At 42.7% G+C, this 27,470-nt stretch overlaps 1 protein-coding gene across 2 annotated transcripts in view; it reads left to right on the top strand.

The window, feature by feature from the left end:
• The window catches only part of FER1L6 (fer-1 like family member 6), a 122,028-nt gene that overhangs the window by 81,167 nt on the left and 13,391 nt on the right, over positions 1–27,470 (top strand). For both annotated transcript variants that reach the window (XM_083748950.1, XM_083748949.1), the window contains exons 24-35: positions 216–377; positions 1,953–2,136; positions 3,442–3,635; positions 9,914–10,036; positions 10,613–10,652; positions 14,639–14,757; positions 15,262–15,393; positions 16,698–16,823; positions 19,416–19,543; positions 23,461–23,631; positions 25,190–25,350; positions 27,008–27,150. In XM_083748950.1, coding sequence (XP_083605076.1) covers positions 216–377; positions 1,953–2,136; positions 3,442–3,635; positions 9,914–10,036; positions 10,613–10,652; positions 14,639–14,757; positions 15,262–15,393; positions 16,698–16,823; positions 19,416–19,543; positions 23,461–23,631; positions 25,190–25,350; positions 27,008–27,150 — 1,683 coding nt within the window. The remainder of the gene's footprint in view (positions 1–215; positions 378–1,952; positions 2,137–3,441; positions 3,636–9,913; positions 10,037–10,612; positions 10,653–14,638; positions 14,758–15,261; positions 15,394–16,697; positions 16,824–19,415; positions 19,544–23,460; positions 23,632–25,189; positions 25,351–27,007; positions 27,151–27,470) is intronic.

Here is a 27,470-nt window from a genome sequence, read left to right as displayed (position 1 = left end):
AGAACAGGCGAACTTAGAACACAGATAGCTGCCTTAAGCTGAATCAGACCAGTATAAGGTCAATTTGTGAGCCTCGTCCCTTCTATGCCCACATCTGAAATACAGAGGGCGATAACCTGGCCTACCTTGCAGGACTGCTGCAATTGCAAGTACTCAGATAATGTACGGAAATGAATTGCGCACACGCTAAGTGTTTTTCTTATTCCGGTTGAAAGGTTCTCTTCTGGGGTCTCCGTGAACTGAAGAAGGTTCAGCTCCTTTCTGTGGATCGCCCACAAGTTCTCATTGAATGTGCCAGCAAAGGGGTGAAATCGTGTGTCATCCAGAGCTACAAAAACAATCCAAATTTTAATGTCCAGGCAGACTGGTTTGAAGTGGTAAGTACGCATAACTTGCTGCTGGCCAGACTCCCTCTTTCCTCTCTCCCGCCCCCCGAAAAACAAGCAGCAGAGTAAAGTTTGGGAATAACCCATGGGATAATTAAGAGCCAGCCAGGATGAAGTAAAAGAAGATGCCAATATTTTTTCTTTTCTTCAGAAGTGGGGCTGGGGAGATGGTGGCTCCAATTTTAGCACAGCTCACAGGGTGACTTTAGACCAACAATCATCCCTAAACTTAAAGCTGCTTCAGAGGGTTCTTATAAGGATAAACTGTGGGGGGTCTCATATATTCAACCTAGGTGTTATGTACAGAGTTGAATAGGATCCAAAAGGCAGCAGTCTGATTGGTCCTAGAACAATAGGATTCAGAATGCAGCAGTCTGATTGGTCCTAGAACAATGCAGCAGTATGATTGGTCTGCAGGAGCCACCCAATCCAGCTCCAGATAGAAGTGAATCCACAACCTGGTTGGCCTACGGGAGAATTCCAGAATTAGCCAATCACGTGCAGCCCATTGTGTAAATAATATATATAAAGCAGATACTTTGGAGGAACATTCATTCCTCCTCACCACTATGAGCTGAATAAAGAGCATGAAATCCACTCTGGACTCCGAGTATATTTCACTGGCGACGAAGGTGGGATCCCGCTGAGCTGACTGCCACACACAGCACCGCCCCCTGACACACTGCTAGTCGAGAGTGGATTTCACTAGGGATGGATGAGAAATGTAAGTTTACATTTCAATAAGAAACTGCCTAATTCGAAATTTCTTAAACCTATAGAAGAACCAAAACACAGCTGTCCTTTTAAGTTTGCACATCTCCAAGATTCATGATAGAGTTCTCGAACTGAACAATATGCACAAAAATGTGTGTATTAGGGGAAGTGTACAGAAAAGCTGTGCGTATATTAGTGAAAGCAACATCCAAAATACATTATACTAGGGCAGATTGCTTGCAAAAAGGGGCATTTTCGTCAAAATGGCCTCCAAAAATGTGTTTATTATGAGCAACCTGCACTAAAATGCTGGTGATTTTTTATAAGGATTTGTTTTTATTGTAAATTGCTTACAGACATTTGGGAGTTACCAAGAGGTGACGGGCCCTTTGTTCAATGGGGCTTGTGAATTAATAGATCCAATTAGAGTTATACCGTTAGATTTTTGTAAAGAGCAAAATATGGTGGTTCTTCGGTGCAACAGGGACAAGAATAGAAAAATTTAAGATTACAGCTTTGCTAAAGCTAAACAGGTGAAGATGAGAGATCATTGGGAGTCCTGTGTGAAGAATATATTAAAAGAAACATGTACAGGTAGGTGAAATTTCTTGAGTCACGGACAAAGTTTCATCAGTTTGGAAGATCCTGAAGAGGCCAAATTTCTATGGAAACCGAAACAACAACAGTTAGTGAAGCCAAAGGGGATTATATTGTATTTCTCTGCATTAGATAGCTGCTACATCTAGGATTAAAACAAAATTATCAATGGGCCAGCGAGTAAATTCTGGTAACCACCACACCAGAAGACAAAGAACTGATTATTATCGGATCTTGTCCTTTCTCCTCTGCTAGGAACTGCCTGAAAACGAACTGCTGCACCCACCTCTTAGCATCTGTGTAGTTGACTGGAGAGCCTTTGGACGCAGCACTTTGGTTGGAACCCACACCATCAATTGCCTGAAGCAGTTTCTGTATAAGCCTAAAGAACTGCCTGCCTCACCAGCAAAAGAGCCTGAAATTGTGGAAATCGACAAAGGTAAGAAGTGCTGAGCGTTTGCGTCCAAGGGGCTTATATTTATATGAGTAAATGAGCTTCTATTTGTATGAGTCTTAAAGAGGATATGAGCAAGCTCACATAGAAAATATCTGCATGGTTTTTATAGCTTAGTTTATTGCTGGGGGATGGGGGGAAATCACGTTATAGACCAAAGGCGATCAATATAGCCGGCAATAATGAGTAATTGGATATGGTCCACCATAGGATGTTGATTTTATTTATTTATTCATTTATTTATTCAATTTGTATACTACCCTTCATCCAAAGATCTCAAGGCGGTTCACAGAATAAAAATACAAAAAGGAAACACAAAATACATGGTAAGAACAAGCACAAAACAAAACAAAACTCCCTCCTCCCACAAACACATTTAAATGGGCCTTAGAATGTTAATCAGCCAAAGGCCTGGATAAAGAGGAATGTTTTTGGCTGGCGCCTAAAGGTGTATTATTATTATTATTATTATTATTATTATTATTATTATTATTATTCTACAAACAGAATTTTGTGGAGCATTCCACAAACGGAGAGCCCCCCACTATCACTGTGTGTGAGCCAAGAGATTTCTTTCATTGATATCTCCCACAATTCTTCAGCAGCAATTCACACTTATTATCACTGACATTTATTGAATCGTACAAAGCATTAAAACAACCCTTGCTATGCAGGCATAAAGTCCCAGGTTTAATCCTTGGGATATTACATTACATTACATTACATTACATTACATTACATTACATTACATTACTATTTATATTTATATTTATATTTATATTTATATTTTTATTTTTATTTTTATTTTTATTTTTATTTTTATTTTTATTTTTATTTTTATTTTTATTTTTATTTTTATTTTTATTTTTATTTTAAACCCCACCTATCTGGCTGGGTTTCCCCAGCCACTCTGGGCAGCTTACAGCATATATAAAACATAATAAAACATCAAACAGCCCTGTCAGACAGGGCTGAAACATCTTGACAGAAGAAGAGCATGGCTGGATCAGGCCAAAGACCCATCTCATCCAGCTTCTCACAGTGGCCAACCAGAAGCCTCTGGAGAGCCCATGAGCCTACCTGAGCATTCAGAGGCATATTGCCTCTGTGACAAGGAGACAGAACACATCCATTATAACTGGTAGCCACTGATAGAGTGATCCTCCATTTTTCTCTAGTAGATGTGGCAGAGTCTAATTCTCAATACAATGCAGCTTTGAGAAGGCCCACAGTTTGCTGAGAGAGCCCACTAGGTGAGCCACCGCAATAACAAGTGTTTCTGGTTTCCAGCTTCACCCGCTCCAGTGCAACTTCAGTCGCCTCAGCCTGAAGAGTCTTCAGGAGATCATGTCTATATAGACGTGGAACATGGTGAGCCTGTGTTGGCTGTGCCAGAGCCATTGGCTCCATCACCTCTGCCAGCACCTTCCCTGAAACCTGCTTCCCCTCCTACCTCAGCACCTGCAAAAGACGAGAAGCAAAAAGTAGGTAGCATTGCAGTAGCTGGCTGGCTTCACCCTGGAGCTCTGGGATAGTACATTTTCTTCCGTATTGATTGAAGTAATATTCTGTTAATATTACGTTGCATATTAATGAATGTGTCATGAGCTCAGCCTACACTCAAGTAGGACCCTGGCAGAGACACATGCCTGACTGGCATGTTCTCTTCCTCCTGCTCGATTGTTTGGGAGCTTCAAAAGCTTTCTTCTGCCCGAACATCACAGCGACCGATGCCAACAGACATCAGTACACTTAGCGATCTGCAGAGTTTGCACACCATGCATAACAGACCTCTGTAGCTCAGCATTTTGGCTAATCTACTTTATTTACATATAAACACACATGGAGCACTGCAACATGGCTCCCTCTCTCTCTAGCATCAGACAGCAAAGAGAAAAAGAACGAAGGACAATAGTCCCACTTCACGGAGCCCAGTAACACAAACACCCTGTCTCTGTCACTTCCCACTTTGTGGAGTCAAAACATATACCGTCATGTGATAGACAAAAATCCCATGACTGCAATCACGGAGCAGGAATTTTAACAGAATGATCATGACTAGGACTCAAAGGCAGTACCAACAGCAACTCTCCTTCTCAACATTAAGAAGTGACCAGAGCCTGTAACTAGGGAAAGGATTTGGGACCACAAAAGAGAAAATACGCTATTTCATTTTCATTCAACAAGGCAACATCTCCCACAAGGTCTTAGTATCATAAATCCACTCACAGGGGCCCAGTTACAGCAGGAGATTATTCACAAAACCGCAGAGCTGTTTCTCAGAGGTCATCTATGACATTACTATGACATTATTGAATTGTATTAATCATTTTGATGAATTTGTTGTTGTTTGCTTTATTTATATGCAATGCTGTTTAATAGTCTAGTGCTTGTAATGGTGTTTTTTTAAATAAAAAAATGCTTATGTGAGTCGAGGACCCACCACCCGCGTAGAGATAAATAAGACACAAGGACACAGTATTTTAGGTTAATGGGTTAAATAAGGCCACAACTTTATTGGTTACAGCATGTGAGTGGTATTGGCTTAGGCATTGGATCAAGCAATCTATATATGACTCTACCCTACTCAGCGGGGAGTCATTTGAGGGTTAACAAGTGGGAGGAGCTTGTTGATGCAAATACAACTGGAAGCTTCCCCTGATGTCACCGGGGGTCGTGCCATGGCCCTAACCACCAGCAGGGCATCAGACAGCATCCATGACCACTGGATCCCTTTAATGGAATACCCAAATAAGAGGAGGGGTAGGTGGTGGCCTCCTGCCAACCTAGCAGTTCAAAAGCACGTCAAAGTGCAAGTAGATAAATAGGTACCACTCCGGCAGGAAGGTAAACGGCGTTTCCGTGCGCTGCTCTAGTTCGCCAGAAGCAGCTTACTCATGCTGGCCACATGACCCAGAAGCTGTACGCCGGCTCCCTCGGCCAGTAAAGCGAGATGAGCGCCACAACCCCAAAGTCGTCCGCGACTGGACCTAATGGTCAGGGGTCCCTTTACCTTTAGGTGATGGCCACACCCTGCCCTCCAACACACGACACATATTCCAATGCCTAACCGCCAATACCAGAAAGTTGTGGCAATTTGCTACGAGGTAGGCGGAAAACCAAGAGGCTGGTGTCAATTTGCCAATTGGATAAACATTCCTACCAGGCCACTTGGGCAACCAAGGCAACCGACCAAAGTCCATAGCAAGGGCAAAAGCAAAGAAATGACCTAGAGGGAGGGAGGGCGGATGATCCATCGAAAAACAGGAAAAGAATGGGGGCCCAGCGCTGCCACGGCTGCTTAAATGCGGCTAAACCCTGCCCACACGCCCAGCCCTGTTGGCTAGCTGAAAGGGCTTGGCACGGCAGCTGGGGAGAGCTGACGTAGGGGGCCGAATACGCGCCCCCCCCCCCGCCGACGCGGCAACTTGCTCCCGCTCACAACTCCTCCCCTCTGGAAAGAGGACCTTGTGATTATTGTGAGCCGCTTTGAGATCATCATTTGTTGTTGGAAAAGCAGAATAGAAAGATTAAATCAAGTCAAATCTAGTTCATCTCCCTGTTCAAGCAGAAACTCTAGTATTAGAGCACTCCCTTCGTACCTGTAACAAGGGAGAATCCACCTTGTTACTAGAGGGGGGCGAGTTAAAGGTGGGTTAGTTACTTTAATCTCAACAAGGCTAAGGGCCATATTTAAAAAACTAGACCCACTAGACCATCTGGCCACAGCTGTGCAGGTACAGTGGAGAACCCACAGCTTGCTGCTGATTAACGTATACCTACCCCCACAAAGAGAGAAAAGACTGATAAGAAATACCTGGGCTCAGTTAGAACAGTATCTTGACAAACTATCAAATCAATTTCCTGATGCCTCTGTAGTGGTGGCTGGCGACCTAAATGCCAGAACTGGACAATCTGATGAGGCTTTGTATGCCCATTTCCATGAAACAGCCCCCATTATAGAGGAAGCCCACTCAATACCAGCTAGAATCTCAAAGGATAAAGGCTGTAATTATGCTGGCTTATGCCTATTACACTTGGTCAATAAGTTGGACTTGGTTATACTGAATGGCCGTACTGAGGGGGAGAAGGTCGGAGAATTCACATTTATATCTAACAATGGCGCCTCCACAATTGATTATATAATCGTGTCGTATGATCTTCAAAACAAAGTTCTGGAATGCAAAGTGGAGGAGCGCTTAGACAGTGACCATCTGCCATTAAGTGCACTTGTAGTTGCGGGAAAGGATTTATCCTGCGCTGAGAAAATCGAATATTCGAGCCCTACAGCTTTGGAGCTCAGATATTCTCGTATTAGATGGACAGATGAACTGCATAAGGAAATTTCAAGTAGGCTATGCTCAAAGGAATTCCTCACTAAGAGAGATAACCTTATAACTTCCTCAAGCCATGAATTAAAAATAAATTTATTTCAGGAGTTAATTTCACTCCTTCAAGATTCCCTGAAGGAAAAAAGGAACAGGTCAAATAGGCAATCCTCAGTATATAAAAACTCCAAACCCTGGTTTGATCAAGAATGCCAGGACATGAAGCTAAACTTACTGAAAAAATACAAGAGTTATAGATCTGCCAATTTACCCCAACTCCCCACGGTCTGGTTTGAAGATAAACGAAATTATAAAATCCTGATTAAAAACAAAAAACTCCTGGCACAGAAAAGAGAATGGAAATGCCTAATAGATGCATCCAGAGAGAGAGACTCGGCCACCTTCTGGAGAATGGTAGCGAATGGAGTGCGATCTACCTCCTCAGAAGTGGAATATACTATACCTGCAGGGACTTGGGAGGCATTTTTCCAATCATTATATTCAGCTCTGCCTTTGACACAGCCACTAACACAGTGTGCGGTAGGTGATGAGTGGCCTCCGGTGTCGGTTGCAGAGGTCAGGAGGCTTATTCAGGCACTCAAATACAGAAAAGCCCCGGGAGCAGATAATATCTCCCCTGAGCTTCTCAAAGCCAATATTGACTGGTGGGCCCCAGTCCTTGCCACCCTATTCACCAGCATAGATCAAACAGCAATAATACCAGAGGACTGGGGATTGGCAATCATCGTTCCCATATTCAAGAAAGGCTGTAAACTTGATCCAGCCAATTACAGACCAATCAGTCTCTTAAGCATTATTAGCAAACTTTACGCAACTCACTTACGTGAAAAGTTTGCGGACTGGCTGGAATGGGAGCACATCCTTAAGGAAGCCCAGGCTGGTTTCAGGGCACATAGATCAACTTTAGACCAAGGACTGGTATTGCAACATCTAGTGGAGAAATACACCTCAAAGAAAGGAGGCTCCCTTTATGTAGCCTTTATAGATTTCAAATCAGCTTTCGATTTGATACCCCGGCACAGACTTTGGGAAAAATTAAGTGCCACAAACATCGACAGACGTCTTTTGCTTCTTATCCGTAGACTACATGAAAATACTCGGATCCATGTTAGATGTGACCGTTATGGGAACCTATCAAAGGAAATCCAAAGTTTCCATGGTGTCAAGCAAGGCTGTGTTCTTGCCCCTATTCTATTTAATTTCTACATAAACTCCTTAGTCAGAAAGATGGAGGATGCAAGTACTCATCCCCCAAACCTAAATAATATACCAATCCCAGTCCTTTTGTACGCAGATGATGCGGCACTTATTTCCTTCTCTTGTGTGGGTCTAAGAAAACTTTTACGAGCTCTTACAGAGTATTGCGAAGCTGAACACCTAATAATAAATTACACTAAATCAAAAATTATGTTCTCCAAGAGAAAACTCCGACATAAATGGAAAATTAATAACCAACCTATTGAGCAAGTAACATCCTTTAGATATCTTGGAATAATCTTTGATGAGAAGGGATCCTGGTGCCATCAGATTAAGAATTCCATTGCAAATGCGCAAAGATCTTCCAGAGCTATCATAAGATTCTTCTATAGAAAAGGAGGTCAATATGTTCCTGCTGCCTCCCAGGTCTTTGTCGCAAAAATACTTCCACAACTGATGTACGGCACCCAGATATTTAATTGTCAAAAACTCAAGTCCCTGGAATCTGTACAAACTAAATTTTACCGCTCCCTACTAGGGTTACCTACCTGTGTTTCCAACACAGCCATTAGGCTGGAGGTAGGTCAACTCCCTATCAATGCCAGGATATGGATCCTGAAGATTCACTTCTGGCTAAAACTCATATTTTTCCCAGTGGGAGTGGCTCCATTGACTCTATTAGACCCGTTCCAGTCTAAATGGAGATTGTTGCTCTATGAAAAATTGAAGGGCCTGGGGCTTTCCCCACAAGAACTTATAGCCTCAGGTTTTGAAAAGGCTAAAAGGATGGTGAGCCAGCGAATAGGAGATGTAGAGCTTCAGGACCATATGAGCAAGATAGATAAATATCCAGCCATCCAAGATTATGGAAAAGGGTTCAATCTAACACCATATTTGCTGGATTTACAAATCGCAAAATACAGGCGGGCGTTTACCCTTACCAGATTTGATGTACTGCCATCTGCCTTACTAAAGGGCAGATACGTGGGCAAACCCTATGCTGAACGAGTCTGCCCATGTGGTCTGAAAGAGGTGGAAACGGCTTCACATGTGTTGCTACACTGCGACCTCTATGGGGATATCAGGTCACTGTTTATTTCCCCTATCGTTCAGAAATTTCCAGGTCGATCTGAATCTCAGCGGCTGAAAATCCTACTAGGAGATAAAAACCCTGAAGTAACACTGAAAGTGGCCAAATTTTCTGCGGCTGCGATCAAGCGGAGGGCATTAGCTGTAAAAAAGTAAAAGACTTGAACCCTGGACAAGCCCCCTCATTTTTTAAGTCTATACATACATTGTAGTGCGTGTGTGCGTGTGTGCGTGTGTGTGTGTGTGTGTGTGTGTGCATATGTGTATTGCTTTTATGTATAATTTTACAATTTTTAATTGACACCATTACTCCCCTTGTAAACTATCGTTGTTGTTTTTTCTGGTCTATGACCGTAATAAATTAATTCATTCATTCACTGTCTAAGCCACCCTGTTCCAGCTCTGAAAAGCCTGCAGCATTTAACCTAAATACTTTGAACTGAATAACAAGAGCTTACTGTCACCTTTGGGACACGGGTGGCACTCTGGGTTAAACCACAGAGCCTAGGGCTTGCCAATCAGAAGGTTGGTGGTTTGAATCCCTGTGATGGGGTGAGCTCCAGTTGCTCTGTCCCAGCTTCTGCCAACCTAGCAGTACAAAAGCACGCCAGTGCAAGTAGATAAATAGGCACTACTCTGGCGGGAAACTAAACAGCATTTCTGTACGCTGCTCTGGTTCACCAGAAGCGGCTTAGTCATGCTGGCCACATGATCCGGAAGCTGGCCAATAAAGCCAGATGAGCACTGCAACCCCAGAGTTGGTCACGACTGGACCTAATGGTCAGGGGTCCCTTTACCTTTACCTTTACTGTTGCCTTTGGGCCCCCTTTGTAAACCAGAGATGGCCGGTCTCTGATCTTCAGGTGGCAGTAGGACCTAATCCTTCCCCCCACCCCAGTTGTCCCAGAACAACATTGCAAAGTGAGCACCTCCTCAACGAGCTTTTCATTACCGAAGTGTTCAATCCATGTGGACCAAAAGCATTGTGTGTGGAAACATCCGTGTTTGATCTTTTGATGCAGATATGTCTCTCCAACGCCACCATTTATCATCAAGTTGAAATGGATCTGCAGGTCCATGCTTTCCTCCTGCCTTCTTTGTAACTCCAACTTTTTCTTCCTTTCCAGAGCTCAAGGAAATCAACTAGACGCTCCACCAAGAGGAAAAAGAGGACAATAGCTGACGAATCGGCTGAAAATGTTATTGATTGGTGGTCAAAGTATTACGCCTCTGTACAAAAAGGACAAAAGGTAGGGACTCTGGGACCCCTGTGCATGCAAGGAGTACAGTTTGTGACTCATCTGTGTAAAAGTATGGTGTTGAATGCATTCCTCCCCCCCCCCCCGCCCCAGAGATGTCACAGAATGTATGTCTCATGATGCTTTGGCCTATGTGTGCTAAGCATGCATGGATGTACATGTGTGCGCACAGGCACACATAAATGTATCTAACCACTGAGGACAACACTTTATGGGCTGGGTGAAACTGTCTGTGGCCAACAAAATAGGCCACAATAAATCTGATAATAGCCGTTGATGTGCCACGGGATTCTTTTACTTTTTGCATTGAGAGTATTTCAGTATCACTAACTATGAATCTCCAGGGGGAAATCTAAAAAACAAAAAATCTGGAACATGAAAATGAGGGGTGCAATCTTTCTCTTCTACAAAGGAGGGAAGCAAATTGATTTCTACTTTAACAAGAGTCAAGATATTAAAGCAGAGCTGTAACTAAAGTGGCTTGCTCCTTATTGTTCCAGTTATGCAAGTTTCTGTCTACCTGTTGTTGTTTTTTTTAAAAAAGCAACTCTTATTTTATTTTGAAAGGCAAAAGTGCTCGATTTCAGTGATGGAAAGCCAGGAAACGGTGAGTATCTACATTTGCATTTTTCTTTCTCTTTCTTGGTTCATGATGAAAGCTGCACAGTTTGATTTCATCTTACTGTTTGCGAATGGCCCAGATACTCAGCATCCCTTGTGGGAACAAAAGGGCTCTTTCTGTATGCAGAAAAGCTTTCGGTCCAGCAGAGGCTCCAGCTAGGAAGGGGGAAAGGCAATTTTGCTGATATCCTCCTAACTCCTGCAGTTTTCTGTACCACCTCCCCACTGTGCCAGAGGATCCGGCAACTGTTCAGAGCACATTTTCATCCAGGACTGGCAGCTGATGGGTGAGGGAAGAATAATGAAAAATCGCCTCCTTTCCTTCACTTAGTGGAGCGGAGTTCAGAGTTCTGCTTGTGGCAACAGCTGATCTGAGCCATAGATAGATAGAGATAGATCTATCTATCTATCTATCTATCATCTATCTATCTATCTATCTATCTATCATCTATCTATCTATCATCTATCTATCTATCATCTATCTATCTATCTATCTATCTATCTATCTATCTATCTATATCTATCTATATCTATATCTATCTATCTATCTATCTATCTATCTATCTATATCTATCTATCATCTATCTATCCTTCTATCTATCATCTATCTATCTATCTATCATCTATCTATATCTATCATCTATCATCTATCATCTCTATCTATCTATCTATCTATCATCATCTTCTATCTATATCTATCTATCTATCTATCTATCTATCTATCTATCTATCTCTGAGGCATTATGAGCTCAGTCTGGTGTTTTGTGCAATGCAGCCCAGACAAACACCTGAAGTCTTGCGCACGTTTTCACCTTGTGTGTAAGGTAAAGGACCACGGACGGTTAAGTCCAGTCAAAGGTGACTATAGGGTTGCGGCACTCATCTCACATTCAGGCTGAGGGAGCCGGTGTCTGTCCACAGACCAGGGGCGGAGGAAGGGGGTGCGGTGGGGGTGGGTTGCCCTGGGTGTCACCACTAAGGGAAGTGACAAAATGCTGGGCGGCACTCACTGTGGGGCCTGCAGCACGCCTGAGCCACGTGTCTCTCATGCCCAAATGGTCCACCCGCTGCCTTCCCCCCAGCTGTAGAGTGGTTGAGTGGGAGGAAGCAGGCAGACTCCAGAGGCCCTGTGGTGCGCACTGCCCCTATGGGCAGCTCGCACCACCCCTGGGCGCACCGCCCCAGGCACCCGAGTGGCTTCCTCTGCCACTGCCACAAACAGCTTTTCAGGTCATGTGGCCAGCATGACTAAACTGCTTCTGGTGCAACGGAATACCGTGACGGAAACCATAGCGCACGGAAATGCCGTTTACCTTCCCGTCGCAGTGGTACCTATTTATCTACTTGTACTGGTGTGCTTTCATAGAATCATAGAGTTGGAAGAGACCACAAGGGCCATCAAGTCCAACCCCCTGCCAAGCAGGAAACACCATCAGAGCACTCCTGACATATGGTTGTCAAGCCTTCAAACTGCTAGGTTGGCAGGAGCTGGGACAGAGCAACAGGATCACACCTCATCACAGGGATTCGAACCGCCAACCTTCTGATTGGCAAGCCCAAGAGGCTCAGTGGTTTAGACCACAGCGCCACCTGCGTCCTTTTAACTTTTACTGTGTGTATACCATCCCGCCCGCTGTGGGGATCCTTCCTTGGAGGTTTCTAAGCAGAGGTTGGATGGCCATCTGTCATGGATGCTTTTGCTGACATCCTTGAATTGTAGGGGGTTGGACTAGATGACCCTTAGATCCCTTTCAGCTCTATGATTCTAGCTTGTTCACCTCCTGTGGTTCCAGTTCTGCTGAGCCCCTACTTGGCTGCTGTTTATATAACAATTCACGCTGTTGCTAGGACATCTAGCTTAGCCCTAAGCACAGATACACCAAGAGTCAAATAAAGCCAAAATATTTCAGGGGAGGCTTTGCTGGAGATCTGGCAGCTAATATCTTGGCTCTTGGCATACCCTGTATTTTATAAATGCGTCTGACCCTTAATTATTTGTTTGCCTGTTTGCCTGTTCTTAAACTTAACTCCACGAGTGCGGCGTAGATTTGACCTAATTTATTGCTGGCCCGAGAACTGCAGGTGAATGGAATTTCAATCATTAACTCACTGGTGTAGCAGAGCTTGCCAGAAATCTAATTACGTAGGCAATTTGCATCTCCGCATGATTGAAACATCTTGATAGGCCGGCAAGGAGTCCTTTTTTTTCTGATTGCTGTATCCGTGTCCAAAATAACTTTGCCTGTCACCTTAAAGAGAATTCTTCGATTCAGCTGCTAGTGGGCTTCAGGTTTTTTCCCTTCCGTTCTGATGAACCTGGTGGGTGGGAATCAGGATAAAGGATCCCACCTGCATTATCTTTAAAAATAAAATAAAAAAAGAAAGTACAGTTGAGGCACATAGGCATTTTACACTGGTGTGGACCCCAAACCTCTGAAATGCTGCTTTAGTCTTATGCAGGGCCAGTGCCAACTAATTTGATGTTGCATCATAAAAATTTCGATGCTGATGCCAAGGGATGGGAAACAATTTGCTAAGCCTGAAGTTAGGCACAGTGGATAAAAAAACATATTGATATAATTAATAGTGACACCACCAGCAATATGGAACTCCCTGTTCCTTGATAACTGGCAGACCCCATTGGTTTTGGGTTCTCGATAAAAACCTTTCATTTTTAAGCAAGTCTGCAAATTTGACATGTATTTTAATATGCAATTTTATTTTAGAATTTATATTTTCAAACTTCCTGGCTTTATTTTAAGCTTTCTTCTTTTTTTACACTTGATTCTGTCTGTGATGTTAATGTATATCTTGTGTAAACAACTTATTCAATCTTGTTAAATAAAAATAGCTTTTAAAATAAATAAATAAAAAGTAGGAAAACAAATAGGGAGAATATAAAGGATGTGATCATCATTGCTCCAGTGAGAACCTGATCTGCTGAAGCTGAAGAAAAATGGGGGGACCTGACTAGTAGCTTGAATGGGAGTTAACTGGGAAACCTGTGTAAGAGATGGGATAGAATACATGCCATTGATTTAAAGCATGTCCACCATCATCCCCAAAGAATCCTGGGAGCTGTACTGTCAGGGACCGTGCTGAGGTGGGCTGCGCTGAGGAGGAATGGTGGGAGCTTCCCCCTCTCCCTGCTCCTGATTCAGATCCTGAATCTTCTCAGGAGCAGGAGGACAGTATAGATTTGGAGCAGTGGTTTGCAGAGGGACATAGTTCAGAAGGCAGAAGCTGGGAAGTACTGGATGGGGAACAGCTAGGAGAAGAAACACTGGAAGAGAGAGGGTTAACAGATTCACAGTCTCTGGACAGCATTCATCCCCCTTCTCCAAAGTCACAGGGAGCTCAGAAAGTGGCAGAACAGAAAGCACAGAGGGTACAAGCTCAGGTGACAAGACATAGGAGTGACGTAGATTAATGGGAACAGAAGGGGGTGTAACCCTTAATTGGGAGCACCGCCATTTCTAGGAGACGTGTTTTTTGTTCTCTCACTGTAATTATTAAAGATTCTAACTGGTAAGACGTTCCTTTCTTTTGATCTTTTGTTTACTGCCACGGAGGAGGAAGCTGGTTCCCCGAAGCCTGACATATACTTTGTTAAGGACGCTGGGAACTGTAGCTCTGAGGGGCAAACTATGGTTCCCAGGCTTCTTTTGGGGTGGGGAAAATGTGATTTTTAAATGTAAGACATGCATGTAGCTGATAATAATATTCTTTTTAAAAAAGAAAGGGAATTCAGTTGTTACCGTTCCCAGGAGAGACATCCTCTTCCAACCTTAGTTCTATCATCATAGCGTTGCTGCTACTATTTATTTATTTGCTACAATAAACAAACAATAGGCTTGTGCTTCAGCTGCAAACACACTTGAAGTGGTGGCAGTCTTCAGGTTCATCTTTCGATGCAGTCATTTGTAATGGTAAACAAGACAAAACCAAACCTGTTCCATTTAATCTCTGTAGCGAAACAGACCTCTGGCCACGTAGCACTGAGCATTGAAGACGAGCCAGACAGAAAGAAGAAAGACAAGTTGCTCAAGAAGAAAGTGAAGGAGGCCCCTCCTAATCTAGCAACGCTGGAGGTAAAGTTCATTCATTTTTGGAAATTCGGGTTATTTGGGACGCTGGTGGTGCTGTGGGTTAAACCACAGAGCCTAGGACTTGCCAATTGGTAGGTTGGCGGTTTCGAATCCCCACAACGAGGTGAGCTCCCATTGCTCGGTCCCTGCTCCTGCCAACCTAGCAGTTCAAAAGCACGTCAAAGTGCAAGTAGATAAATAGGTATCACTCCGGCAGGAAGGTGAATGGCGTTCTGCTCTGGTTCGCTGTACGCCGGCTCCCTCGGCCAATAAAGCGAGATGAGCGCCGCAACCCCAGAGTCGGTCACGACTGGGCCTAATGGTCAGGAGTCCCTTTACCTTTACCTTCCTGCTAATTTGGGAGAATTAGCACAAATCCTAGGTGCTCAACTCTCATATTTTCCCAGTTTCCTGCTCCTGCTCGTTTTACTTAATTTTTTGTTTTGAAACTGCTCCCACTGTTTTTTCAATTGTGAAATTCTGGATGTTGGTTGATCTCTTCCAAAGATCTACGATGGAGATTTGGAGAGTGAATTTAACAACTTTGAAGACTGGGTGAAAACGTTTGAACTCTTCCGAGGCAAGTCCACTGATGAAGATCACAGCGACTATGAGGACAGGATCGTAGGGAAGTTTAAGGTATTGTGAAAAGTACCGCGTGGAAATAAAGAAATCCACGTTGCACAGAAATTCATTTTTACTTGGTAATATTTAAGTTTGCTAGCATTTGTGGAGCAGTGCACAGAGTATGCCATACATAGTAGATTAAACAAACTAAACACACTTTTTTGGGGGCAGAACCTGTGATTCTTCATTGATTGAAAAACCACGGGGATTCCCTGTCCTAAATCTAAAAAGAGGACAAGCTTTCAGTACCTCTATCATAAATTCAATTAACTCATGAAAATAGAGTTATTCGCAATTTCAGAACAACCCTCGGGCTGTTGTCTTCAGATCACTTAATTGAAATGTTAAAAATTAAGATTCTTATTACACCTTAATCTGTCAACGCCAAAAGAACCGAGCTGTGGCAATGTATTCAGGCCACATTCACACAATACATTTAAAACACCATTATGCCACTTTAAATAGTCATAGCTTACCACCCAAAGAATCCTGGGAGCTTTAGTTTGTTAAGGGTGCTCAGAGATGTTAAGCAACCCCTATTTCCCTCACAGAGCCACAACTACCAGAGGTGTTTAATCACCCTTCCCTCCTCTCAGGGAAGTCTGGAAATGGTAGTTCTGGGAGAGGAATAGGGGTCTCCCCAAAACTCTTGGGAGTACAGTGGTACCTTGGTTCTCAAACTTAATCCGTTCCAGAAGTCCGTTCCAAAACCAAAGTGTTCCAAAACCAAGGCATGCTTTCCCATAGAAAGTAATGCGAAATGGATTGATCTGTTCCATACTTCTAAAAACAACACCTAAAACAGCAATTTAACATGAATTTTACTATCTAATGAGACCATTGATCCATAAAATGAAAGCAATAAACAGTGTACTGCAGTCACACAATCAATCAGTAGCTGAATTGGGTTCCACACAGTCACAAAAACAAACAAACAAAGCTGCAAAAACCAAAACACAAAATAAATAGCAAAAACTGACGGACCTCAGCATAACACTCAAAGCAGAACTGTGGCACTCAAAACGGAAGCGTGGCACTCAACACAGAACAGGTTCAGCTTCTGAAAAAAGTTCGCAAACAGGAAGACTTACTTCCAGGTTTGCAGTGTTTGGGTTCCAAGTTGTTTGAGTACCAAGGCATTTGAGAACCAAGGTATCACTGTAATAGCATGTAATCTTTTTTTAAGATAAGAGCTGAATGCATTTGTAAAATAAACAACAACAACAAAAACCCACTGCAAGCATGGTACTATAGCTGCATCTGCTGATTTTGGTTTGGCACTAGGAATGATCTATATCCATGCTGTGTATTAACAGGGCTGTTTCTGCATATACAAAAGTCCAGAAGATGGCTGCTCAGGAGACGGAGGCCAGCCAAGAATCTTGCAGGGCATCCCTCCCAACCACTCGGTGAAAGTTCTCATCAGAGTATACGTTGTTGCAGTAAGTATAACCAATGGTTCTGTTAGGTGCGGAGTCTGGGGCCTAAGCCTTGGACCCTGAAGCCCAGCAGGGTGTGAACATCAGGCAGCACCTGACAGGGGTGGGGTCAAGCCATGACACGCTCAATGAAGCCAAGCGCTGCATTGGCCAGACTCTAGCTACCTGCCAAAATGGCAGGTAGGCTGGAGCCTTGGTCAGTGCAGTGCATCGTCTGGGATTATTTGTTGATTATACTTCCCTATAAAACTACAATGGACTGTATGGAACTGGCAGAAATGACTGGCAGAATCCGAGACCAGAGAAAAGAGTCGGTGGAAGAAGATTGGAAAAAAATTAAAAACTATTTACAGAAATATTGCAAAATTAATGAATGTTAGAATGATGTTGGAATGAAGCTAAGTGGTTTTAGCAGTAACGTTACAAAGGAGTATGTAAAAAATGGATTGTTAACAGGTGAAATGTAAAGTTGTAATATATTAAGACAAAGGATTAAGATAAAAACAAAGAGGGAAAGGATTTGCTGAATTAACTAACTGAACTGGAATACAAAAAAGGGAGGTGTGAGGAGGTCAGGGAAACAAGTAAATGAAAGATAAGACATGGAAAAATTGATTCGTTTTTAATTGTTTTTATTTTTCTGTATTTTGTATCTTTTGTTTCTTTTTTCTCTCTGTTCTTATTTTTGTAATCTTTTTTGAAACTTTAATAAATATTGTTCTAAAAAAAATAAAACTACAGTGGACTCTCGGGTTGTGAACAGGATCCATGCGGGATGCACGTTTGCAACCCGCAGCATTTGCAACCCATGTCTACGCATGCATGGGTTGCGATTTGGCGCTTCTGCGCATGCGCAAAGCGCAATTTAGTGTTTCTGCGCATGTGTGACCGCCGAAACCTGGAAGTAACCCGTTCCGGTATTTCCGGGTTTCAGCGGTCCGTAACCCGAAAAAACGCAGCCTCAAGCGTCTGTAACTCGAGGTATGACTGTATTACAAAAAAATTACATTGGTACCTCTAGTTACATACGCTTCAGGTTACATAAGCTTCAGGTTACAGACTCCGCTAACCCAGAAATATTACCTCGGGTTAAGAACTTTGTTTCAGGATGAGAACATAAATCGTGCAGCGGCGGCGCAGCAGCAGCAGGAGGCCCCATTAGCTAAAATGGTGCTTCAGGTTAAGAACAGTTTCAGGTTAAGAACAGACCTCTGGAATGAATTAAGTGCTTAACCCAAGGTACCACTGTAGTATGAATTAAGCATAGCCGGATTGAGGTTTGATGAGGCCCTAAGCTACTGAAGGTAATGGGGCCCTTTATATGTCCAGCTGTCCTTCGTCAACAACAAATTGTCACTGTTTTTTTGTGTTTAATATATGCTGTATGGTAATTTATGGACCTAATAGGTATCTAAAGCCATTTGCCACTGTTGCTGTATGTAGGTTTTATTTTATTTGGTTTTTATCTTATATTTTGGAAATGTACATCCAGGTGTTTTTTTCCCCTTTAAATTTTTTGGGAGCCCCCAAGGGAGTGGGGCCCTAAGCTATAGCTTGTTTAGCTTATATGTAAATCTGGCACTGGTTGGGCTACAAAATGACCCTTGAGGTCCCTTCCAATTCTACAAGTCTGTTATTCTAAGTATAAATACAAATTGGCACCAATACTCCTGCCCTGGAACAGTATTTCAGGCTTCACATAACAATTCTTCAAAACACAGTATAGTCTACAAGCAGAATTAAGAATCTTCTATTTAATGTAATATTCTATCTACCAGTCATTGGGTTTTTTTAATAATCTATAATCAACATAGAATGGTTTGGTCTTCTTTTCTTTTTTTATAAGATATTTATTAAAGTTTTTAAAAGGTACAAAAAGAAAAAGCAAATAACATCATTTTAAGCAAAAAACAACAACAATACCACACATCCCATTAGGTAAAGAAAAAAGGATAAAATACAAAAGGGGGAAAAAGAAAAAGAAAAAAGAAAAAGCAGAGAATTAAAATCCATTAAGCAAAAAAGAAAAAACAAAGAAAAATATAGTAAATCTTCCCATTACTTATCTTTCATTAGCTTATTTCCCCGACCTCCTCACACCTCCCTTTTTTGTATTCTAGATCGATTATCCATTTCAGCAAATCCTTTCCCTCTTTTCAAATTTTTGTCCTGTAATTTATCTTGATATTAATATAGCTTTACTTTCCCTCCTTTCATCAATTAACAGTCTGTTTTTTCCTAAATCTTTGTAACATTTCTGCTAAAGCCATATAACTTCATTTCAGCATCCTTCTAACATTCATTAATTTTGCAATGTTTCTGTAAATAGTCTTTAAATTTCTTCCAATCTTCTTCCACCGACTCTTTTCCCTGGTCTCGGATTCTGCCAGTCATTTCCGCCAGTTCCATATAGTCCATCACCTTCATCTGCCTGAATGGTTTGGTCTTCTTAGGGGGAAATAAGATCAATGGAGAAAGATCTAACTAAATTAATTCAGAAAAATGAAACAATTAATGGAGTCACTTGGTTTTGTTTTTTACTCTAAATTGGTTATATAGTTTGAGATGTATCAATAATTTTTTCTCTTATTGTAGGCATTTAATCTTAGTCCAGCTGATCCAGATGGCAAATCAGATCCTTATATTGTGCTTAGGTTGGGAAAAACAGAAATTAAAGACAGAGACAATTATATTCCGAAGCAGCTGAACCCAATTTTTGGAAGGTGAGTTTATTTTAAATTGCGTGATGTTCCGGATGTCATGAATTAGCTGCAGACAATTTCTCCCCCCGTTATTTAGGACAAAGTGCATTTGTTAAACATTGATGCATGTCTCTTTAGACGCTTTGTAAATTACTGATTAAATTCTTGACAATGTGTCACATTGTCTAATTGCAAATTATTCGGCTTTCAAGTTCATCCGGCGTTTCCTCAAATTAGTTTTTTGTTGCTTTATCACTTCTCATGCAATAGCACCGATGACCTTGACCACCATCGTCACCAAGGATGTAAGCCAAGCCTGCTGCGACTATCATATAACTAAAATGTTTAGGCCAGGTTTGCATTAGAATTGCATCGCATTTCAATCAGGATACAATTTTTAATCCAGTCTACAGGGGTTGCTTTGGCCATGTAATAGGAAATAGGAAACCAAAGATATTTGTACACAGGAGAAATGTTAGTTATTTCAGCATATCCATGTATTCAGTCCGCATGCTAATGGCTAATGCAGGAAACTGTCGGTCTGTTAGCTGATATTAATAAGCTGCAGTCTTATTCCTTGCATTACTCAGGGCGTCAGCAACACGGTGTCAGAGATCCTTCCTTTTTTTGTATATAATTTTTTATTAGTTTTCCATTTAATAATATACAATCATATCATTGTTATCCACTTTACCTCTCTGGCTCTTTTTTTTAATAATAATAATTTTTATTAAGTTTAACAATCCAATCAAATCACATTAAATATTCCAATTTATAAAAATATATATCATGAAGTCCAAATATTTTGCCAAATTATAAATTTTTGTTGTGGGTTCCCATGCTTCAAGTTCAGTAGGGTCCAATCATCTCATATTTCTACTGCTTTGAGTGTCCACTAGTCCCTACCTGAAATCTTCTTTGTTATTATCCTTCCCTCTCTGGCTCTTTAGAGCCCATCAATTTCCTTCCCTCCCGTCTCATGGCTTTCAAAATCAACCTTTATATCATTGCATTTCATATGTTTTCCAATTCTAGTTTCACTCATTACAAAAAGACATTAAAATTTAGGATAAAATAAAAAGGGAGAAAGTTTCTCATTACGAGTCTTCAGACAACCCTGCTGCTTCTTCTTCTTCTTCTTCTTCTTGTTTAGTCATTTAGTCGTGTCTGACTCTCCGTGACCCCATGGACCAGAGCACACCAGGCACTTCTGTCTTCCACTGCCTCCCGCAGTTTGGTCAAACTCATGCTGGTAGCTTTGAGAACACTGTCCAACCATCTCGTCCTCTGTCGTCCCCTTCTCCTTGTGCCCTCCATCTTTCCCAACATCAGGGTCTTTTCCAGGGAGTCTTCTCTTCTCATGAGGTGGCCAAAGTATTGGAGCCTCAGCTTCACGATCTGTCCTTCCAGTGGGCACTCAGGGCTGATTTCCTTCAGAATGGATAGGTTTGATCTTCTTGCAGTCCATGGGACTCTCAAGAGTCTCTTCCAGCACCATAACTCAAAAGCATCAATTCTTTGGAGATCAGCCTTCTTTATGGTCCAGCTCTCACTTCCATACATCACTACTGGGAAAACCATAGCTTTAACTATACGGACCTTTGTTGGCAAGGTGATGTTTCTGTTTTTTAAGATGCTTTTTAAGACAACCCTGCTAGTGATGTTAATTGCTTACAGTAATCTTTCAAATATTGTATAAATTTACTCCAGTCCTTTGGGAATACTTGATCATGCTGGTTTCGGATTTTTCTTGTCAGCTTCACCAGTTCTGCAAAGTCCATCATTTTAATCTGCCACTTTTCTTTTGTTGGTACTTCTTGCTGTTTCCATTTTGGGCTAAAATAATTCTTGCCGCTGTTGTTGCATACATGAACAGACTTTTATCTTCCCTTGATACCTCTTGACCCACTCTACACAATAAAAAGGCTTCTGGTTTCTTAACAAAAGTATTTTTAAACATTTTCTTTAACTCGGGTGTCAGAGAACCTTCCAGTACCTCCTACGGGACCTGTGAAAGTTCTTGTAAATATCTGCTCAAAAATCCGCAATCTACGAGAGACTGTTTTGTCATCCTGCTCTACGTTCCTGCTTGCCTTGGCTTAGTGTCTCTTACATTGCACATTCCCAATTATTTCAGCGGATATCAGGACTGGGCCACCCACCCTCCCCTCTTCTTTCTTTTCAGAACACAGGAGAGGTGCAAATAATTTCTGTCCAGTGCCAGATTACTACATAGGCACTGGCCAATAGGCACCACAACTTTTAGGGGCCCTGCGACAACAGATCACAATAATATTGATTAGATCTTGAAAGAAAATCACCATCTCAAGCTTCCGTAGCTTTTTGTTTAATAATATGATATGTTAGTTTTTTAATAATTGTTAATGTTTGTTTCATGTAATAAAATTGTTGGCTGGTATAATAAAAAATAGGTGGGACACAGGTGGCACTGTAGTCTAAACCACTGAGTCTCTTGGGCTTGCAATCAGAAGATCAGCGGTTCGAATCCCCCTGACAGGGTGAGCTCCTGTTGCTCGGTCCCAGCTCCTGCCAACCTAGCAGTTCGAAAACACGCCAAAAAGTGCAAGTAGATAAATAGGTACCGCTCCGGCAGGAAGGTAAACAGCACTTCCGTGTGCTGCTCTGGTTTCACCAGAAGTGGCTTACTCATGCTGATCACATGACCTGGAAAAATTGTCTGCGGACAAATTCCGGCTCCCTTGGCCTCTAAAGCGAGATGAGCGCCGCAACCCCAGAGTCGCCTGTGACTGGACTTAACCATCAGGGGTCCTTTATCTTTAAAATAAAAAATGCATTTAGGAGATAATTTGTGACGGGGCCCCTAAGATTTCAATTGCCTAGGGGCCTCCAGAGGGTTTAATTTGACACTTTTTCTGTTGGCAACCAAGGGGGTAGCTAATATTTAGGGAAGCTTTTAATGTTTAATAGACTATTGTATTTTAATATTCTGTTGGAAGCTGCCCAGAGTGGCTGGGGAAACCCAGCCAGATGGACTGGGTATAAATAATGAATTATTATTATTATTATTATTATTAAAGTTTCTTTTTTCCACTGATGGGGGGGACGGACACGCCTCTACCATTTTGTGATCCCATTCCATTTGCTTCTCTATTTGATGTTTCTGCCATGTTGCATCATTCCATACACACACCACCAAAACAGCCGTTTGGGATTTGTTTGATTATTATTTTTTAGCTGTACTTCGACCCAAGATGATCATTATAAGAACTTGATAACAGCTGGAAATTGTTGCCTGTTTGTTTGCTTTTCTTTTCTTCCCTGTCTCATTCTACATGTGTATTTTAAGATTGTAAGATTGAGGGCAAGAACTTTTGCAGGTGGGTGGAGAGGATATTGATCTGTAAGCTGTTCTGGCAGCATTTCCAGTTTTTGAGAGGGATATAAATGCTTTGAATTAAAAACAAAATCCATATAACATAGAACTTGCTGGAGTGGATAGAGATGCCTCTATGTATGTAGAGAAAGAAAATTCAAGAAGGTGAATTTCGTAACTGATGTCCAGATTAAACCAAACAGATGGAGAAGCCTAGTTTAGTCACATTTTCAGCTATAACAGAAAACAAGTGTTGGTCTCACATTTCAATACTGGGAAAAGTTAACTAATAGCTGGCTGTAACACAGACGTACATCCTGCGGAAGAAGACTATTGGTTCAGGGGTTGTTGTTTTTCTGGGGTGGCCAGAAAAATAATCATTCCAAGGATAATTTCTCAAAAGCTTTCCATCTCTAATTTTTTGTGATGGCCTTTTTGGGTTAAATTCTGAAACCTGTGCTATGTTCCTATAACTTTAACACCCCACTCCTAAGCCACTTTATTCCAAATTAAGTCCCATTGATTTCAGCGAGACTTCCCTGAAAGCAAACATGACACAATTTTACCAATATTTCTGCCACAGGTCGTTTGAAATCCAGGCAACTTTCCCTAAGGAATCCCTGCTTTCAGTCCTGATCTACGACCATGACATGATTGGTTCTGATGACCTCATTGGAGAAACAAAAATCGATTTGGAAAACCGTTTTTACAGCAGACATCGAGCTACCTGCGGGTTGCAGAGCCAATATGAAATGTAAGCTTCTTCCCAGACACAAGGTCTCTGTAATTGATCAACAGCCTGTGAAGTTTCAGAAAACTCCTAATGTAGGGATGGTGAACTTCCAGGCCTTGCACTGGATTCGACTTGCAGTTGAATTTTGTTCAGCAGTCTGAATCCCTTCCTGCCCATTAGCTGTTCAAAAGGGAGCAGCTGAGAAGGAAAAGAGCTTTGATGTTGTACAAAGTGTGCACAAAGATAAGCTGCAGAAGATCGAGATGGGTGGGGGATATCTTAGCAGAAAGACGAATCTGTGTTCCTTGCAAACATGCCAAAACTTGCCCATTCAAATTGCATACAACATTTCAGATGCAGTTGCAGTTTTTGCAGTTTAGATGCGCATTTGCATTATTTGCAATTACAGAGCTGACCCACTGAAACCAATGGACCCTAGTTAACCATGTCCATTATTTTCAATGGTTGCAAGGTTTTTAGCTGGAGCAATCAGAATAAGGTCCACTATTTGACTGCTGATTCAGGACCCTAAACTGTGTTTTAAATTATTGACTTTTTATTTTGTTCTGTGTATATCACAATGTTCGTTTGTTGCCATGGACGATGCAAATAATGTTTGTTTCATTCATTCATTCATTCATTTATTCATTCATTCATTCAATGGATCTGCTTTGAGTAGAACTTAGCTGGATGCAGCCTTAAAGTTATTTTTGCCATTCGCACAGTCAAGCCAGATAAAGGGCATTGGACAGCTTTTATTACAAATGTTGTGTTAAAAAGAAAAGTCAATGGAGAAAACGAAAGCTGAAACTTGAGTGGCGTTTCTAAGAATTGAATATCTGCACTGCTTTCTATGCTTTGTGTGGGCCTTTGTGTGTGAGTCTGGGTATATTTTAACCGTGTGTTATAGTCTGCTGTCACAAGGGGAAGACATCCCTCCCCCCCAAACAGCTGACCACCAGACTAGTCCACAGCCTGGAAAAAGGTTCTCTGTCTCTGTTCTAATGGGAACTAGATGTTCTTATGGCCAGGTACTACTCTAGAGCTCATCCAAATTGAATAGTGCCTTGGCAGGAAATGTTCTCATGAGCTCTATTCTGCTTTTTTTTTTAAAAAAGTAATATTTATTGAAGTTTTAAGGTTACAAAAAGAAAAAAGAAAAAACACCAAATTAAACAAAAACAAGACAACACATCACAATAAAAAAACAGAAAAATAGAAACAATTAAAAAAAAACAAATCGAACCTTCCCATAACTTATCTTTCATTTGCTTGTTTCCGTGACCTCCTCACACCTCCCTTTTTTGTATTCTAGTTCAGTTAGCTATTTCAGCAAATCCTTCCCATCTTTTCCAGTTTTTGTCCTGTAATTTATCTTAATATTAATGTAGCTTTACTTTCCCTCCTTTCACCAATTAACAGTCTGTTTTTTCCTAAACCTTTGTAACATTTCTGCTAAAATCACATAAATTCATTCCAACATCATTCTAACATTCATTAACATGAGCCCTATTCTGAAAGGAATGTTGGCTTTTAGAAACTGCTCCATCCATCCAAAACCATCTTCTCTCATTCGCAGTGAAGGGTACAATGCCTGGCGAGATGCCACCAAGCCAACCGAGATCCTGAACAAGCTCTGCAGAGATAACAAGCTGAGCGGGCCCTACATGCAACCTGGGAAGATACAAGTAGGCGACAAGGTCTTTACAGGGCAGACAGTCTTCCAGGCAGACGAGAATGGTAACTGTGCTGAATAGTGGTCTTTACAGTCTGATCTGCTGAACCACAAATGTTTCTTCGTAAAGCATTAACAAAGCTGGCTCTGCATTAACATACCCTCCAAGTGTCCCAATTTTCCAGGGATGCTCCTGGAATTACAAAAGCTACAGTGGCGTAGCAACGGGAGGGGAGGGGAGGCAGTGCGCCCCGGGTTCCACATCTGGAAGGGTGACAAGGAAGCACCCTGCAGGATGCTTGCCCTGCCACCCCAGCCCGGACGCAGTGGCATGAGCTGTCATTGCGCCGCTGCAGCTGCATGTGGAGGATCCTCCGTTCGCGGCTTCAGCCACGAGCAGAGGATCCCGGTGCCGGTGGCAAACCGCTATGTACAGCACATGTGCAGCGTCGCATACATGCACTGTATGTAACCACGCCGCACATGTGCTGTGCATAGCAGTTTGCCACAGGCGCCTCTCAAGCACCGTACGGATGGCGATGGGATCCCTCCGTCGCTGCTACAGCTGTGAACGTAGGATCCTCCGTTCGCGGCCACAGCCGCAAGCAGAGGATCCTGGCACCATCCGTACAGTGCTGGAGCGGTGCCGCCGGCAAACTGCTATGTACAGCGCATGTGCAGTGTCGATATGTACAGTGCATGTGTCGTACGTAGTGACGCCGCACATGCACCCTATGTAGCGATACCCCAGGTGTCACGGCGCCTTCGTTCGCCCCTGAAAAGCTATCCCAGCTTCTGATTTGATGTTGTTGTTGTTGATGATGATGATGATGATGATGATAATAATAATAATAAAATGTATACCCTGCCCATCTAGCTGAGTTTCCCCAGCCACTCTGGGCGGCTCCCAATTGAGTGTTAAAAACAATACAGCATTAAATATTAAAAACTTCCCTAAACAGGGCTGCCTTCAGACGTCTTTTAAAGATAAGATAGCTGCTTATTTCCTTCACAATTGAAGGGAGGGCTTTCCACAGGGCAGGTGCCACTACCGAGAAGGCCCTCTGCCTGATTCCCTGTAACCTCACTTCTCACAATGAGGGAACCGCCAGAAGGCCCTTGGCGCTAGATCTCAGTGTCCAGGCTGAACGATGGAGGTGGAGACGCTACTTCAGGTATACAGGACCGAGGCCATTTAGGGCTTTAAAGGTCAGCACCAACACTTTGAATTGTGCTTGGAAACGTACTGGGAGCCAATGCAGATCTCTCAGGACCGGTGTTATGTGGTCCCGGCGGCTGCTCCCAGTCACCAGTCTAGCTGCCGCATTCTGGATTAACTGCAGTTTCCAGGTCACCTTCAATGTAGCCCCATGTAGAGCGCATTGCAGTAGTCCAAGCGGGAGATAAGTAGAGCATGCAGCACCCTGGCAAGACAGTCTGCAGGCAGGAAGGGTCCTGGAATGTCCCTGTTTCTCCTGTCAGTGCTGCCGCTGCCGAGCTCAGGGAAGAGGATGAGCCAGTTCATGTCCCAAGCAGTGGCGGCTGCAAGGGAGCATTGCCTCTCCATGCCTGCTGCTGCCGGCCTCCTCCCTTGGGCAGCTCTTAGCAGCTGCTGAAGAGAGGAAGAGGAGGAGGAGGAGGAGGAGATGCTGTCACCGCTGCTGCCAAGGCCCAGCCTTGCTTGATGTGACAGCTCGTTTTGTGCTCTCCTGTCTTTTGCAGAGGAGCCAGTGGAATCCTATGAACACCTTGCACTGAAGGTTTTGCGTTCCTGGAACGACATCCCTGGGGTTGGATGCAAGCTGGTGCCCGAACACATTGAGACACGGCCCTTATACCACAAAGATAAGCCCGGCATGGAACAGGTAAATGCTTTAGCCTAGATAAATGGCAAAAAAAGGAAATCATGGAAAGCTGGGTGGTTCCAGGCTGTTGCTATCTTCAGCCAGGATTCAGTCACATACAGGCCCATCCAGGTTGGGCAAGTATACTTAATTTGGAGTTAACGGCATGTCTCTGAATCCCAGTTGCTGAGAGTCACAAGTGTTCCCACTTGTTGTGCTCAAGTCCTTCTTATGAGCTTCCCATATAGGTATCAAGTTGCCCTAGGGGACGCAGATGGCGCTGTGGTCTAAACCACTGAGCCTCTTGGGATTGCCGATCAAAAGGTCAGCGGTTCAAATCC

Source organism: Podarcis gaigeae (assembly GCF_964106915.1).
Source record: "Podarcis gaigeae genome assembly, chromosome: 7".
NCBI classification, from domain to species: Eukaryota; Metazoa; Chordata; class Lepidosauria; order Squamata; family Lacertidae; genus Podarcis; species Podarcis gaigeae.
This window is presented reverse-complemented; position numbering and strand designations above follow the sequence as displayed.